The 15547-nt window shown below is 41.9% G+C and overlaps 2 protein-coding genes across 2 annotated transcripts; one reads left to right on the top strand and one right to left on the bottom strand.

The window, feature by feature from the left end:
• Positions 1 to 872: 872 nt before the first annotated feature.
• On the top strand, positions 873 to 7128 carry mlnl (motilin-like). Its single transcript, XM_033967000.2, has 5 exons — positions 873 to 1056; positions 1930 to 2055; positions 5101 to 5199; positions 6851 to 6956; positions 7040 to 7128. Exons 2-5 carry the CDS (start codon positions 1930 to 1932, stop codon positions 7045 to 7047), a joined length of 339 nt encoding a protein of 112 aa, XP_033822891.1. The 5' UTR covers positions 873 to 1056; the 3' UTR covers positions 7048 to 7128.
• A 71-nt stretch (positions 7129 to 7199) lies between these two features.
• On the bottom strand, positions 7200 to 13529 carry zgc:64106 (uncharacterized protein LOC393348 homolog). Its single transcript, XM_033967001.2, has 6 exons — positions 13370 to 13529; positions 12414 to 12653; positions 9096 to 9185; positions 8556 to 8744; positions 8113 to 8222; positions 7200 to 7413 (listed from the first exon to the last, which is right to left on the bottom strand). Exons 1-6 carry the CDS (start codon positions 13527 to 13529, stop codon positions 7234 to 7236), a joined length of 969 nt encoding a protein of 322 aa, XP_033822892.1. The 3' UTR covers positions 7200 to 7233.
• Positions 13530 to 15547: the final 2018 nt, after the last annotated feature.

Raw genomic sequence — 15547 nt, 5'->3', positions numbered from 1 at the left:
TGGACTTTATATTCTGCTCCTAAACGGCAACAACAGTGACTTCATCATGTTACAATTGCTTTCTTTTATGTAACTTTTTGTAAAGAGTCCACCACCTGTTTGTCTCCATGGCAATAGTGTTCCTGCTTAGCCTGGAATAGTGGAAAAACTGGACTAATAATAATACATAGTGCTTTCCTAAACACTCAAAGACACTGATGAGTAAAACAAAGGCTCCGCAGTGTGGCATTAAATTTACCATCTCACATTTATTCAACTACATATGTTTAAGGCAGACAAATTCTTAAAGACATGAAAGACATACAAAACAAGAGTGAGTGGGCTCGCCTCTCCACAGATCTGACCTGTAACCTGGCCTGGTGGCGTTGCCTGCTTGTATCTATTGATAAGATTAATGTAACTCTGTGGAACATCCCAGGACAAGTAATAACATCTCTACGGGGACAAGGTGGGGATTTTTCAGTCCCTCGTAAACAGTTACATCGGACGTGCGCAGAAGAAGGTCTGGACAACACACTCTCTACTCACTCTGTTTCTAGGGCAACGAAGGATGCACTAAGGAACGTACTAAGGAACGTGAGTGTTTGGTCTGAAGAGGAGCGGAAGAGAGAGAAGAGAGAGGAGGAGAGAGGGAGAGAGGAGGAGAGAGGGAGAGAGGAGGGGAGAGAGGAGGAGAGAGGGAGAGAGGAGGAGAGAGGGAGAGAGGAGGAGAGAGGGAGAGAGGAGGAGAGAGGGAGAGAGAGGGGGAGAGAGGAGGAGAGAGAGGGGAGAGAGGAAGAGAGAGGGAGAGAAAGAGAGGGAGAGTTTAGTCATTTGGGAGAGAGAGAGAGAAAGAAAGGGCGTGAGAGGGAGGGAAAGGGGGAAAGAGAAAGAGGAAGAAAGAGAGGGAGGGAGAGAGAGAGAAGAGAAACAGGAAAAAGAGGGGGATTCTATGAATTAAAGGAGGGAGAAAGAGGGGGAGAGAGAAACAGAGGAGGGTGGAGGGGATTAAGAGACAGGTTGATATAAAGACAGCTGCAGCGTCGTCCAAAACACTTCACCAACAACTGGACACAAGTGAGTACTACTATTACTACTACTGCTGCAACTACTGCTATTACAGCTAGTGCTGCTACTACTTCTACTACTACTACGACTGCTATTACATTTACTGCTACTCATGTTTTGATCACCACTGTGGGGCGCTTTCATATTTCCTGTTTCTAAGTGTGTATTTGTTATCTGTGTGACTTGAATGTTTGTATGGAAGCCAACTACAGCTGTAAACCAATTCTACCTGTGAGTGTAAATGAAGTCACCTACATACTACTACTACTACTGCTACTACTTCTTGTACTACTTCTGCTACTGGCATTACTTCTATTAGAGTGAGCCCTGCTTGTACTGGCTGTAGGTTCCATGCTGTAGTATTGTGTGTTCCAGTGTAAACAGTGCAGCAGATTCTTGTGTTTTGGGTTGACACAAGGTCTTGTTCCTCACCTGTGCGTTACATAAGAACTCATCTACCTGAGAATGCAACAGAAACCACACAAGAGATTCACAACCATCCCATGTTCTGAAAGATCCCTTTAAAGGTTCAAGGTTCAAATAGACCTGGAGTTGTGCTTAGTTTCATTCAAACATGTTGGAGTAACCTTTTATTATTAGTCTGTCTATATCTCCAAAGTTTAAAATGCTCCAAAAAAAAAGGTATTTTTCAAGTTAACAGCTAGAATTTTTCTTTAGTTCAGTAGAGATTGGCGAGTCCAGGGCTGAAATTATCTAAATGATTCTAGTGATGGTGTATGGAGTTTAAAAACACATTGAAGCACTTCCTGTATAACATTACAAGGTGGCACAGAGTGTTTTCGTGTTTTTTTCGTACATTAATATTAATATTAAATGAAGACAAAATGGATTCTCTAAAAACAGTCTAAATGTGTGTTTGAGATGAGGATGAGTTTCCGCAAATCCCTGGTCACCTGTCTGCTCCTGTCACTGCTCCTGTCACTGCACCTGGACACGTCTGAAGGACACATCACCTTCTTCAGCCCCAGAGAGATGATGCTCATGAAGGTAAGGCTACTCTCTCCTCTCTTTCATCCTCTCCTCCTCTCTCTCCCCATCTCATCTAAACCAGGACTGAACCAGGTCTAAACCAGGTCTAAACCAGGTCTAAACCAGGTCTAAACCAGGTCTAAACCAGGTCTAAACCAGGACTAAGCTAGGACTAAGCCAGGACAGACAGCCTCAGACTCAGCAGGACTAAACCTGAGGATTGTGGATTAAAGGGACTCTGTTCAGGATCATGCTCTGGGCTAAAGAAGATTAGTCCTGTGAACTTTTACATTTAATTAAGAAAAACAACTGTCCGTCATTTGGTCAACATGTGAACCTTTATCTTTTATCAACCAGGAAAAAATATGTTTTAGTTACAGAGACACCTGAAATGGTCTGGGAATTTAACTCACAATTTAACATTCTGCAAAACTGACTTTTATGAGCTTAACTCCTACAACACTTGTCCAGTTGACAGATTTAAACTTCGTCTTTTGCTATAATACCCCATAGAATTAAAACACCCCTCTTCAATACCTATAGAAGTAAAATACCTCCATTTTAATACCCCATAGAAGTAAAATACCTCCATTTTAATACCCCATAGAAGTAAAATACCTCCATTTTAATAACCCCATAGAAGTAAAATACCCTCTCTTTAATACCCATAGTAGTACCTTTCTTTAGTGACAGTACAAATGCTATACCAGTGTTTCAGTTGTACAGCTACTTGGACTTTAAAGTTCTTTTTATCCACTTTTTGTCCTCCTTTGGATCATTTCTTGTTTAAAACTGCAGTGGAAATTTTGTAGTCCACTTTTAGACCTAGAATAGTCCTGGTTTAGACCTGGTTTAGACCTGGTTTAGACCTGGTTTAGACCTGGTTTAGACCTGGTTTAGACCTGGTTTAGACCTGGTTTAGACCTGGTTTAGACCTGGTTTAGACCTGGTTTAATCTTTTCTTTGGTGTTACATTTTCAACAGACAAAACTGCACTTGCCTCCATGTTTTTTGAGACATAAGTGAAGCTCCTGAACTCCATAGCAGGGAGAGCGTTTAGAGCTACACTGTGGAACTTGCCTGGAATGTCCCACAGTATGGGATTAAACTTATCTATCTTAAATTTACTCATTCATAGATGTTCTTTTTTGTCAAAAATACACTGAACAACATTTATTCTCAACAGTGAGTGAGCTTTCCTCTTATATTTTTATAAAAGCTGTTGTGTTTAAAGATAAAATTATAACAAATATATATGACCATATTAATATGAATACAGGTGTAGTAATTAATATTAAGAAAAGTTGGGAATATGACTTTGGTGTCAAACTGGATGACCAACAGTGGATCAAAGTACTAAACCATGCAAAACGAATCACTAAATCAAATAAATCTCATGAAGTACAGTATAAAATTATTAATAAAATGCATGTGACCCCTGTAACTCGGAGTAAATACGACACTTGCACAACACTTTGTCTAAAATGCAAAAAGGAAGCAGGAACCTACTTTCATTTAATGTGGTCATGTCCAATTATTCTTTCATTCTGGTCTTCAGTTCTTCAGGAAACTGAAAAATATCTTGGATTAAAAGTACCTGAAGACCCTAAGGCTTGTATATTAGATATAAACAACTATACTCAAGAAACAAAAATGCTTAATATTATTATGTACGCTGCACGCCTCTCTATACTCCAGGTATGGATCCAGGAACAATCTCCCTCCCTCACCCTCTGGTGTGAAAAACTCCTATCAATTTTGCCCTATGAAAGGCTTTACAATGTCCTTGAAGGAAAGCTAGACTCTTTTGTTAAGGACTGGTCGCCCTTGCGTGACTTTTTAGGCCCAGAATGGCAGACAATAACACATATAGGTATGGACTAAAAAGTAAATGGGCAATAGATTTCCTGTGGTTCTTTGTGAAGTGAATCTGAAGTAGACCAGATTACTGATATTTTATGTTATAAAGGCTCCTACTGGTATGATATTGTCCCCCTTGTGTGTATTTATTTGGTGTTTGGTGTGCGTTTTTTTTTTTAAATTTTATTTATTTATTTATTTTATTCATATGTGTATATGTATGTATATGAATATATATATTTTTTTTCCTTTTCCTTTTTATATTTGGGTTATCAATAGATATGTATTCAGTTTGTTATTGTGAAATATCATGTAAATAAATAGTTTAAAAAATATATATATACACTGAACAACATTTGTTCTCAACAGTGAGTGAGCTTTCCTCTCCACAGATCTTTCCATAGCCTCTATAAAGAAGTGGACTAAGTTAGTGTGACGTCACCCGCAATATTCGGCTCTGGATGAATCTTATCGAGGCCAGCAGTTATAGCTATAATCTGGAGCCAAGTTCCATATTTGGAATTCTGTCTACAAGCATCATAGCAACCAAAGAGCCAATCAGGAGTTGGAGGAGCTGTTGAAGGTATCGCCCCTTCCTACCTGCACCGCTGGTTTGGAGGAGGCACGTAGTAACGCTGTCAATCAAACCTGTTGCTAAAGCTAGCAGGAGCAACCTCAGTGAAAGAAGGCGCCTGATTTGTCTGTTATTAACATTTATACCTTGATTTGAAAATTGTGAAACAAAAACACCAGGATCATGTAGAGCGGATTAATACAAACATTTTAAGACCAAAATGACGAGTTTGACAGCAACAGTTACAAAGAGATGGATGACAGTTTTTAATGCAAAGTGAATTGGAGCCAGAGTTGATGGAGCCTGAAGCAGATTAGCGATGTCCGTTTATGTATACAGTATATGGTGCTTTCCAATAAACAAAGAGGTGACAATGGCAGGCCAAGTTACAGATCAGATCTGGGGAGAAAAGTGAGCCCATTCATAGTAAGAATACAGTTTTTTCAAGGTATCTATGAGAAATAAAAACGATTTAGCGCCATACGGTGGAACATTCGGACACAATCAGATGGCGGATCCCCATCAGAAATGTTCCGCAGTGCACCTTTAAACAGTCCTGATTTAGTCCTGGTTTAGTCCTGGCTTAGTCCTGGTTTAGTCCTGATTAAGTTGTGGTTTCGTTTCCTCAGGAACGCGAGGGGAAGAAGGACATGGAGCCTCGATCTGAAGATGGACAGTTTCAGGAAGTGAACCTTCAACAGCCAGAGATCGAGCACGGAGCAACCCCAGTGAGAAACCTACTCCTGCCTGCTCCTCTCTGCTCCTCTGGCTCTGCTCCTCTGGCCCTGCTCCTGTTTGCTCCTGTCTGCTCCTCCGGCGCTGCACATCCGGCTCTGCACATCCGGCTCTGCTCCTCCGGCTCTGCTCCTCCGGCTCTGCTCCTCCGGCTCTGCTCCTCCGGCTCTGCTCCTCTGTCTCTGCTTCTGTCTGTTCTTATTTATTATTTATTCTTAAAGAGCATATGATAGGTTTGTCAAGTTACAAAAATGGTTGGACATGTGCAGCAGATGTGACACACATAGAGGTAATTCCATAACTGTTACCTAGCAACTGTAATGTAAACAAGGGCCAAAACCTGTCTAAATGACACAGTAGTTATGATTAGACTCATACAAATAAATGACAACAGCTGAAGGTGGATGGAGCTGATGACTGTTGATGACACAGGGAGAGGGACTCCGTTTTAGAACAGCACTACTTTCTGTATTTTTGTACTTTTTCTTCACAAACTGCCACTTATCTGATGTAAAACTATGGCAAATATTTAGCAGAGGTCAGAGGTGATCAGGTATTCAAACATTTTACTCACATAAGAGTAATGGTACTTCAAAAATAATATTACTCAAGTAGAAGTACAAAGTAGTGGTCCAAGAAATTACTCAAGTAAGAGTAACTTAAAGAGTAATTGTCTAATTTTAAATTTTGGTGGATGTGACAAAACATGAAATAAGTCATAGAAAGTGTTATTTTCAAACGGACACAAAAATGCCAAACTAAATCATATCCAAAGGAGCAAGAAACACCAATATTCAAATCATTTCATATTGTCGACATAAAAAGGAACCACAACTTTTACTCAAGTAAGAGTACTGTTACACTATACTATATATTAGCCAAGTAAGAGTACTGCTACTTCAATAAAAAATATTCTCAAGTGAGAGTAAAAGTATGCTGATAGAAAAGAACAGTTTATTTAAAAAGTTATTTCAGTAAATGTAACTGACTAAAAGTGAGCACTGCCACCTCTGGCAGAGATGGCATCCGTAGACTGTTTATATAAATGGGCATAGCTCATGCCTCAGCTGTCGTGTTCCAAACAGGAAGTGAGCAAGGGCATGATTCTGCTCCATCGACTATGGCTTCAATTCACTTTCTATTGAAAAAACGTGACCCTTTCTCTCGAACTGTTGCTGTCAGGCTCGTTATTCTGACCTTAAAATGTTCATATCAACTTGTGGTTTTTATTTCACTATTTTGTCCATGAATCAAGATATGAACATCATTAACAAACCAATCGTGTGCCTTCCTTCTCCGAGGTCACTCCCACTAGTGTTAGCAACAGGTTTGATTGACAGTGTTGCTAAGCACCTCCCCCCTGCCAAACCAATGTTGCATACAGGAAGAGGCGTGTACCTTCAACAGCCTTGCAATTTATTGGCTCTTTAGTTTCGGGCTCGTATTTCCAAATATGGTCCCTGGTTACAGATTAGCCACTAGCCTCAATGAGCTTTAATGGAGTTCAGCGCTGTGGATGACATCACACTCCCATCTTACTCTTCTTTATATACTCTATGGTACTATCCCACCAGACCAGGTCATAATTTGACAAAACATTAAACTGTCAGATGACCTTTCACTTTTGACCCTTGTATTTCCCAGGAGAAGGCCGTGGAGGTCACCGTTCGCTTGTCTCCACGACAACTAGATCACATGGGTCCAGTTTTGGAAGAGTTTATCCATGAAATCGTGGAGGAACGACAGAAAGGTTAAACACTTTTTCTTTATTATACGTTTAAAAATACTTCATCACAAATAAAAAGTCAACATGATGTTTTGTGTCTTTTACAGCTAAATAGACCCCGCTCCGCAGATGTGGACAGTCTCTATTTGAACAGATGCTTCACAAAATGATTTAATAAACATATATTCTACAAAAATCCAGTTTGGTCTTTGGCAATACTGTACATAATGAAAACAGACTTGGTTCAGTCCTGGTTCAGTCCTGGTTCAGTCCTGGTTCACTCAAGTTTCAGTCCAGGTTTTCAGAGGTTGGAGGTGAGTTTCAGGCAGTACTCGTATCCGTCTTGTCCGAGGGCGGAGTCTCTGGCGATGGTTGAGGGGAGGGTCATGTTGAGATCACTGTCGATGTACTTCCCACTGACACCTTCCATTTCCTCTGATACGGCACAGAACAAGGGAGCCACAGCGCCCTCCTCTGGTGTCTGATGGAACATTGGCTCACTTAAAGAGACACTTTTTATGGGGGGGTTGGAATTTAAAGAGTGGCATTACACTACTACGGGGTATTAAAGAGGGGGTATTTTACTTCTATGGGGTATTCACTGCTAACACCAAACATATTTAGATCACCATGTTTCCCTTTATTGTTTTGAAAATGTTATTTTCACCCAAAACAATGTATTAACAGGTTTTAAAAGTTTCACTTTCGTTTTTAATGCTCTGAGTCTCCCCTCCCTTTGCTCTCCACACTAAGTCACTCCCCCTTCAGAGCACTATCACAACACAATCAGCATCCATCTCACTAATGAAACTACTGCACATCACATCAAGTTTGTCAAGTTGCTGATTACAGTTTTGTAGATTTATGGAGCATTGTCGCGTGGGAGCATGATGTAGGCATGAGGGGGGAGCCTTGTATCAAGTTCCTAGTTTGTGAACTGTGTTCACAGACTATGGCAATAAAAGTCTTCTGATTCTGATTCTGATTGTACAAACATGTACTGTTAACTTTAACTTGAATAGGGCCCAGGAGAGATTGTTAGATTACTCAAACATGCATGGGTGACATCGAAAATCTCTTGAGGCATGTATTTGATGACGGAATAATGTTATGACATGGTAGACAGAGAAAACATGGATTTAGCAGAATAGCACCTCTTTAATATCAGTGGGTTTGGTACCTTGAAGAAGAAAAATCCCAGGGTTTTGAAGATCAGCTGCAGTCTGAACGAGTGATATCTCATCACCTCTGTCATCACCACCCCGGGGTGCACACTGTTCACTGACACACCTACAACACACATACAGTACAGTCACAGACCTACAGCAAATATACAGAAAAGTACTGTCCAATTCTGCAGTTCGTGCACAGGAGACGGAGCAGAACACACACAGGTGGTGCAGAGGATGTAGAGTGGTGCAGAGGAGATGTACAGGGGATGCAGAGATGATGCAGAGGGTGCAGAGGTGGTGCAGAAGATGCAAAGGTGGTGTAGAGAATGCAGAGATGGTAGAGGATGCACCTCTGCATCCTGTGCATGCTCTGCATCTTCTGCACCACCTCTGAATCCTGGCACAGAGGATGCAGAGGTGGTGCAGAGGAAATGGTGCAGAGGAGGCGTGCCTGTGCCCTGTAGTCTTCGTGCTAGCTCGTTGCTCCAGAGGATGTTGTGGAGCTTGGTGTGGCAGTAGACGCTGTCAGATTTGTGAACCAGATGCTCTCCCCTGAAGTGTCTGAAGTCCACCTGTCCCCTGCTGTGACTGGATGATGACAAGATGACGATGCGAGACGGGGCACCGCACTTCAACAGGTCTGAGAAGAGAAAGAAGACACTCAGAAGTACCAAGTCTAAACTAAGATTAAACCAGGACCAAAGCAGGATTAAGTCAAGTCTAAACCAGTCTAAATTAGTTTTAGATCAGGCCTACACCAGGTCTAAACAGGTCGAGACCAGATGTAAACAGGTCTAAACCAGGACTAAATCTGGTCTAATCCAGGTCTAAACCAGTCTAAATTAGTTTTAGATCAGGTCTAAACAAGTTAAAACAGGTCTAAATCAGGACTAAATCTGGTCTAAACCAGTCTAAATTAGTTTTAGATCAGGTCTAAACGAGTCAAAACTGGTCTAAATCAGATGTAAACCAGGCTTAAACCAGGTCTTACCCAGCAGGAGGTTTGTCAGGTAGAAGGGGCCCAGGTGGTTGATGGCAAACGTCAAGTCAAAACCATCTTCTGACATATTTTTAGGCATACCTGAAAATATAATACATAGCACTGCAGTAAAAGCACTGCAATTAAGCAAAGTCCTGCAGTAAATGTACTACATATACACAAAGTACTGCAGGAAAAGGTACTACTGAGATGGAAATGTATGTGTATTTATGTTGTGAAGAAAATATTCTCATGTCTTTGTGTAAATATGCGTATGATCCTGAACTAGAAGGATCACTCAAAGGTTACAGTCCCATCCAAATATCAGTCAATAACCTGTCTCTCCACAATATGGAAGCTCATGTCAGACATCATTGCGGCTAAGATGAGTGGGTACATGGATCAACACATAAGCACAGCACAGAACGGCATCAGCAGAGATAGCAGGGGAGCCAAACACCAGCTCCTGGTAGATCAAACAGTCACCTGAGACCGCAGAGCCTGTCAGACCAACCTGTGCACTGGATTGATAACAAGAAAGCTTACGCCTTGACTACAAATCACTTAATACCTGAAGCTGTACAACATCAGCAGGACTTTCAGAGCCCAATGAGGTTGTGGAAAACCACTCTTGAGGCTAATGGCAAGCCATTTGCACAAGTGACCATCAAATGTGGCATAGACCAAGGAGACGCACTGTCCCCACTGCTGTTCTGCATAGGTCTGAACTTCCTCAGCCAAATCATCAACAACACTGGCTATGGATACTGACTCAGTAATGAGACCACCATCAGTCACCTCCTCTACATGGATGACATCAAGCTGTAATGATGCTGTCATTCCACACCACTAGGGCTTGAGACGTGTAGCTGGATGGTGAAAAAGAGACGGAAAGTAGTCCACACAGAAGGGGTCTCACTCCCAGAAGGAACAATAGCAGACACTGAGAACAGTTACAAGTACCTTGGTATCCCACAAGCAAATGGCAACCTTGAAGAGGAAACAAGGAAAGCAGCCATGGCCAGATACCTCAGACAAGGCAAGTCCTAAGGAGTCAGCGCAATGGCAAGAACAAGACCCAGGCAATAAACAGCTACACCCTGCCAGTAATCAGATACCCAGCAGGAATCATAAGCTGGCCAAAAAGGAGGAGATACAGGCCACAGACATTAAGAAATTAAGCTCCTGACCATGCATGGCAGGTTTCATCCCAGAGGAGCAGGCCTTGAGCACCAGAGCAATACAGGCCCAGATCTACCACACCAGACAAGACCCAAGGTGTAGGCTGTGCACATAACTGCAGTGTGTAAGATGCTGGCAGGGAAAGCATACATGGAGAGGCATAATGTAAAGAAACAGGGGCTCAAAGAAGAACTAGAGGAGGCCTGGAAAGGCATCAGTGGTGCCCATGGTCATCAGAGTACTCGGGGCAGTGAGTGGCTACAGCAGATCCCAGGAAAGACAACAGACATCTCAGTCCAGAAAAGTGCAGTGCTAGGAACAGCAAAGATACTGGGTATTTATTTTATTATTATTTTAATATCTACAAAAACAACTGCAATATTATACTTTTCAATAGATCTCTTCCCTCTCCTTTTACCTACTGCTACTACTGCTACTACTACTGCTACTACTGGTGCTCCTATTACTATTACCAATACTATGAGACACAAGGAGGGCATCTGACACACAGGGAGGGCATCTGATACACATTCAGCTGACACACTGGTACATGTTTACTTCCTCAGAAATAGGAAATGTTATTGTGTGCAGCAGACAATGCTTTCTGTGAGATAAGGTAATTGGATGCATTCCAGTGAGAGGCTGTGAAAACACTGAATTGACTCACTCCGTTCACTCCTTTCCATGTAACTGCAGTATTACTGTACATACATGACATACTGCACTGACATATGGGGGGAGACCATAGACCACATACTCACCTTATTTGGGAAGTTGCTATCAGTGCCACCATTGTCATTCGCGTTATTATTATTTTGATTGGGGCTGCTGATCCTGACAGTAAATCAGTTCTATAGGACTATGGAGCCGTTTTAAAGGCTCCAGAGAATCAGTGCAGTGCTGACTTGTTGGATTCCCACTTAACCGGAGGTGCCATCAGAAAGAAAGTGAGGTATAGTCCCATTTAAAGCAAAGTGGGTGTGGCAGAATAAGGTCAATATAAAAAGACGTGTCTAATCCTTTATATGCCGTATTACAAACAGGAAGTGAGCATGGGCACGCTTCAGTTCCATACCCCCTGCTAAACATGCAGGGGGCGGGCGGAAAGGGGCGTTACTTTCAACAGCCTTGCTCCTGATTAGCTCTTTGATTGCCATGTTACACGAGCTCAGAAATCCAAATATGTAACTGGGCCTCAAATTAGCTCCTATAACTGCTAGCCTCGAAGAGCTTCATTTGAAATACTATAGGTGATTTTTTTGGCTCCCGATCCAGATTTTTTTAATATTTACACTTGCCGATACTGATCTCATTCTTATACCGATCTTTTATCTTTTTTTATTTTATTATAATTTTTTTTAATAAAGTTATTACCAGGTATAAAAAGGCCTACTTAAAAAATAATGCAGTTCAGAAGACAGCGACAAAGACATTAGGTGATGCTTTAGTATTTTTCACCATATTATTTATGTTTGAGGCCTATAAAAGACAGAAGCCTGAAGCACATGGTTACTTAACTTATGTAAATATAGTTAGTGCTTTAAGCTCTGCTCCTGCTTCGATTTGTCCAAAGTTTTGTTTTCACTTTTAAGGCTCCATGACGACATTTTTTTTTACCATATACCTATAAGAGAGCTGTGTACTCATGTTTAGTGCCGTTAGTTATATATATAAAATATATATTATACGTTATATATATATATATATATATAAATAAAATGTATTATTATTATTATTATTATTATTATTAGTTTGTTGCACTGAAGCGTTTTATGCATATTGTTTAAGCACCGACCCAAACAAAATCTTGGCCTCTGCTGTAGATTTAAGGCCGATAGCCAATATGCTGAAAAGTGTAAATATCTGCTATACTACTACTACTGCTACCACCACTACTACTACGGCTACTGCCACTGTGACTATCACTACTGCTATTACTGCCACTGCGATTACTACTGATACTTCTGCCCTTTGACTCCCAACCACCGTTGACCTGCTTGACACCAAGGCCACCACTCACCTGAGACCCCAGTGTTATTGACCTTTGAACCCTGCTCACCTGACACTCCAGCATTGTTGAGCTTTGATCCCTAATCCCTGTTCATCTGACACCCTGATGTTGACCTTTGATCCCTGACCCCCGCTTACCTGACACTCCGGCGTTGTTGACAAGCAGGTGCAGCTCTGGCTCCTCCTCGTGTATCTTTTGGGCAAATTCCCTGATCGAGTGCAAGGATGCGAGGTCCAGGATCCGGAGCAGGACCTGGTGGTTCCCGGTCTGGACTTGGATCTGGTCTCGAGCAGCACGCCCTCTCTCCAGAGACCGGCATGCCAGGATGACCCGAGCCCCCCGGCGAGCCAGGTCCAGAGCGATTTGGAACCCGATACCTGCAAGTACACAAGTACTATTAAGTGTCATAGTACTCCAGACCGGTCTTGGCCTTGCGACCGGCCCTGAGATAGTTTTTTGTGTTCTTGGTCTCGTCTTGGACTCGGTCGTGTTGTGGACTCCCAAGTCTCACACTTGACGACTGCAATCACTTTGCCCCTGGCTCCTCCACATTATACACTGGTTAGACCAAGACCAAACTCAGACCAAAACCTCATCTAAGCTTCTGTAAAACACCTGTGTCCCCTCACGTCTTTGATTCTTCAAGGTTCTGAAAAGTCCAAGTTTCTATTGACACTTTGCAGCTGATGCATCAGCATTTGTGGTGTGAAGGTAATTGAAGGCTCTGCTCTATCTGAAGCTGTTACTCAAGTTGGACTTTAATCTGAGCTTTGGTTTAACACAATCTTTAGTTCTGTTCTGTAACCCAATAAAGAGCTGACTTATCCAGAACTACAACAGGTGAGCTGATTTGTGCTGTTAAATAAGTCCCTCTCAAATAACATTACAGTCTGGGTAGCAGCCAACAGTTTTTCAGTTAATCACAACCTCGACTTTTACTCAAATAAGATACTGTTACACTGTACAATATATAAAACTGCTCAGACACTTAGCAGCAGGTTATCAGTAAACAGTCGCACGCACCAAGGGGAGAGATAGTACGCGCATGCACAAGTGTAGTACTACTCGCGCGAGGGTGTACACGTGCACGCACCTGTGTTTGCACCCGTCACGATGGCCGTCTTCCCGCGCAGGTTCACGGGGCACGTGCGCGGGTCCCATCGCCTAGTCCTCTGCACGCGCACCACGAGCGCGAGCACTAGAGTGCACGCGGCCCAAAGCGGGTGCCTGAGGAAATTCCACCACGCGCTCATGTCGGTGCCTCAGGCGCTTATGGCCGCAGAGGCTTTATACTACAGCGCTAGGGGCGGGGCCAGAGCGTGTCAAAGAAACCAGGGCCAGGTCCAAATTTGAGCAAGATTTAGCTCTGACTGCATTTATATAAATACTTAGGGCAGGTTATAGAGGGGTATTTTAGTTCGATGTGGTACTAATTGCTAACACATAAAATATTTAGATCACCATGTTACCCTTTATTGTTTTGAAAATGTTATATTGACTTAAAACAACATATTAACATGTTTTATAAGCTTCGCTCAATAAAAAGTAAAATGGTTTGTCAAGTTATTGTGTGCAGTTTTGTATCACGTTATTGTATATTTATCGAGAACCGTCATGTCTTGTAGAGGCTCATATAGCTAACCATAAGGAGCACCTCTCACCCCCACTTACATCGGCCCCTCCCCCCAAAATCAGCGTCTATATATACTATTCGATTCATTCTAATGTTTCTGACATTGTCACACCTGCATGGTTGGAGATACAGGTATATGCTCATTTGTTTTTTGTTCAGTATGATGTGGAGGAATATGTGTACCAAATTTCAAATGTCTATGAGAAACTTTATCAAAAAATGTAATTGTTGTGGTTAGGGGGAGCTATGGAGTAATTTTTCAATATTTTTTTCCATAAGTTAGTGATAATTTTGAAATGCATAAAAATGTGTGCATTTTTCAAAGGTGATGTCAAACTGAGTCGGACCCAATAAAACATTTGTGCCCACTGACAAACTGGACACTATGATGTACAAGATGTACAGCTATGATATAAAACTGGTCTACAGTGCTCCCTTTAAAATTTGAATGGGGCTTGTCAAAGACATTTGAAATTTGGCAGTTTGTGACAAAGTAATATTTTTGATCCCAGTCAAAAGTTCAAGGGGACTCTCAAAGTCTCATGGGGGTAGCTCAACTGCGCATGGTCCATGAACAGGGCAAGACCGGATGTACTTAGCTGCTAAAGGCTAAACTCGTGACATGTACCATTAAGCTCGGCCCCAACTCTAATAGTGACCTGTAGTCTGTAACTGTAGTCTGTAACTGTAGTCTGTAACTGTAGTCTGTAACTGTAGTCTGTAACTCTAATAGTGGCCTGTAGTCTGTAACTGTAGTCTGTAACTGTAGTCTGTAACTGTTGTCTATAGCTGTAGTCTGTAGCTGTAGTCTGTAACTGTAGTCTGTAGCTGTAGTCTATAGCTGTAGTCTGTAGCTGTAGTCTGTATCTGTAACTGTAGTCTGTAGCTGTAGTCTGTAACTGTAGTCTGTATCTGTAGCTGTAGTCTGTAGCTGTAGTCTGTAACTGTAACTGTAGTCTATAGCTGTAGTCTGTAACTGTAACTGTAGTCTGTAGCTGTAGTCTATAGCTGTAGTCTGTAGCTGTAGTCTGTAGCTGTAGTCTGTAACTGTAGTCTGTAGCTGTAGTCTATAGCTGTAGTCTGTAGCTGTAGTCTGTATCTGTAACTGTAGTCTGTAGCTGTAGTCTGTAACTGTAGTCTGTATCTGTAGCTGTAGTCTGTAGCTGTAGTCTGTAACTGTAACTGTAGTCTGTAGCTGTAGTCTGTAACTGTAGTCTGTATCTGTAGCTGTAGTCTGTAGCTGTAGTCTGTAACTGTAACTGTAGTCTATAGCTGTAGTCTGTAACTGTAACTGTAGTCTGTAGCTGTAGTCTATAGCTGTAGTCTGTAGCTGTAGTCTGTAGCTGTAGTCTGTAACTGTAGTCTGTAGCTGTAGTCTATAGCTGTAGTCTGTAGCTGTAGTCTGTATCTGTAACTGTAGTCTGTAGCTGTAGTCTGTAACTGTAGTCTGTATCTGTAGCTGTAGTCTGTAGCTGTAGTCTGTAACTGTAACTGTAGTCTATAGCTGTAGTCTGTAACTGTAACTGTAGTCTGTAGCTGTAGTCTATAGCTGTAGTCTGTAGCTGTAGTCTGTATCTGTAACTGTAGTCTGTAGCTGTAGTCTGTAACTGTAGTCTGTATCTGTAGCTGTAGTCTGTA

This window comes from Periophthalmus magnuspinnatus, chromosome 5, assembly GCF_009829125.3.
Source record: "Periophthalmus magnuspinnatus isolate fPerMag1 chromosome 5, fPerMag1.2.pri, whole genome shotgun sequence".
NCBI lineage: Eukaryota > Metazoa > Chordata > Actinopteri > Gobiiformes > Gobiidae > Periophthalmus > Periophthalmus magnuspinnatus.
Note: the sequence above shows the minus strand (reverse complement) of the source record. Positions and strands in the feature narration are given on the sequence as shown.

What these genes read in the sequence shown, in the direction of transcription:
- zgc:64106 (XM_033967001.2), bottom strand. Translation starts at nt 13,529, where the DNA reads ATGAGCGCGTGGTGGAATTTCCTCAGGCACCCGCTTTGGGCCGCGTGC. An exon ending in CAACAACGCCGGAGTGTCAG is followed by an intron (nt 9,186 to 12,413) that starts GTAAGCGGGGGT and finishes TTATATTTTCAG; the next exon opens with GTATGCCTAAAAATATGTCA. An exon ending in ACGAAGACTACAGGGCACAG is followed by an intron (nt 8,223 to 8,555) that starts GCACGCCTCCTC and finishes TGTGTGTTGTAG; the next exon opens with GTGTGTCAGTGAACAGTGTG.
- mlnl (XM_033967000.2), top strand. Translation starts at nt 1,930, where the DNA reads ATGAGGATGAGTTTCCGCAAATCCCTGGTCACCTGTCTGCTCCTGTCA. An exon ending in GAGAGATGATGCTCATGAAG is followed by an intron (nt 2,056 to 5,100) that starts GTAAGGCTACTC and finishes TCGTTTCCTCAG; the next exon opens with GAACGCGAGGGGAAGAAGGA. An exon ending in TCGAGCACGGAGCAACCCCA is followed by an intron (nt 5,200 to 6,850) that starts GTGAGAAACCTA and finishes TGTATTTCCCAG; the next exon opens with GAGAAGGCCGTGGAGGTCAC.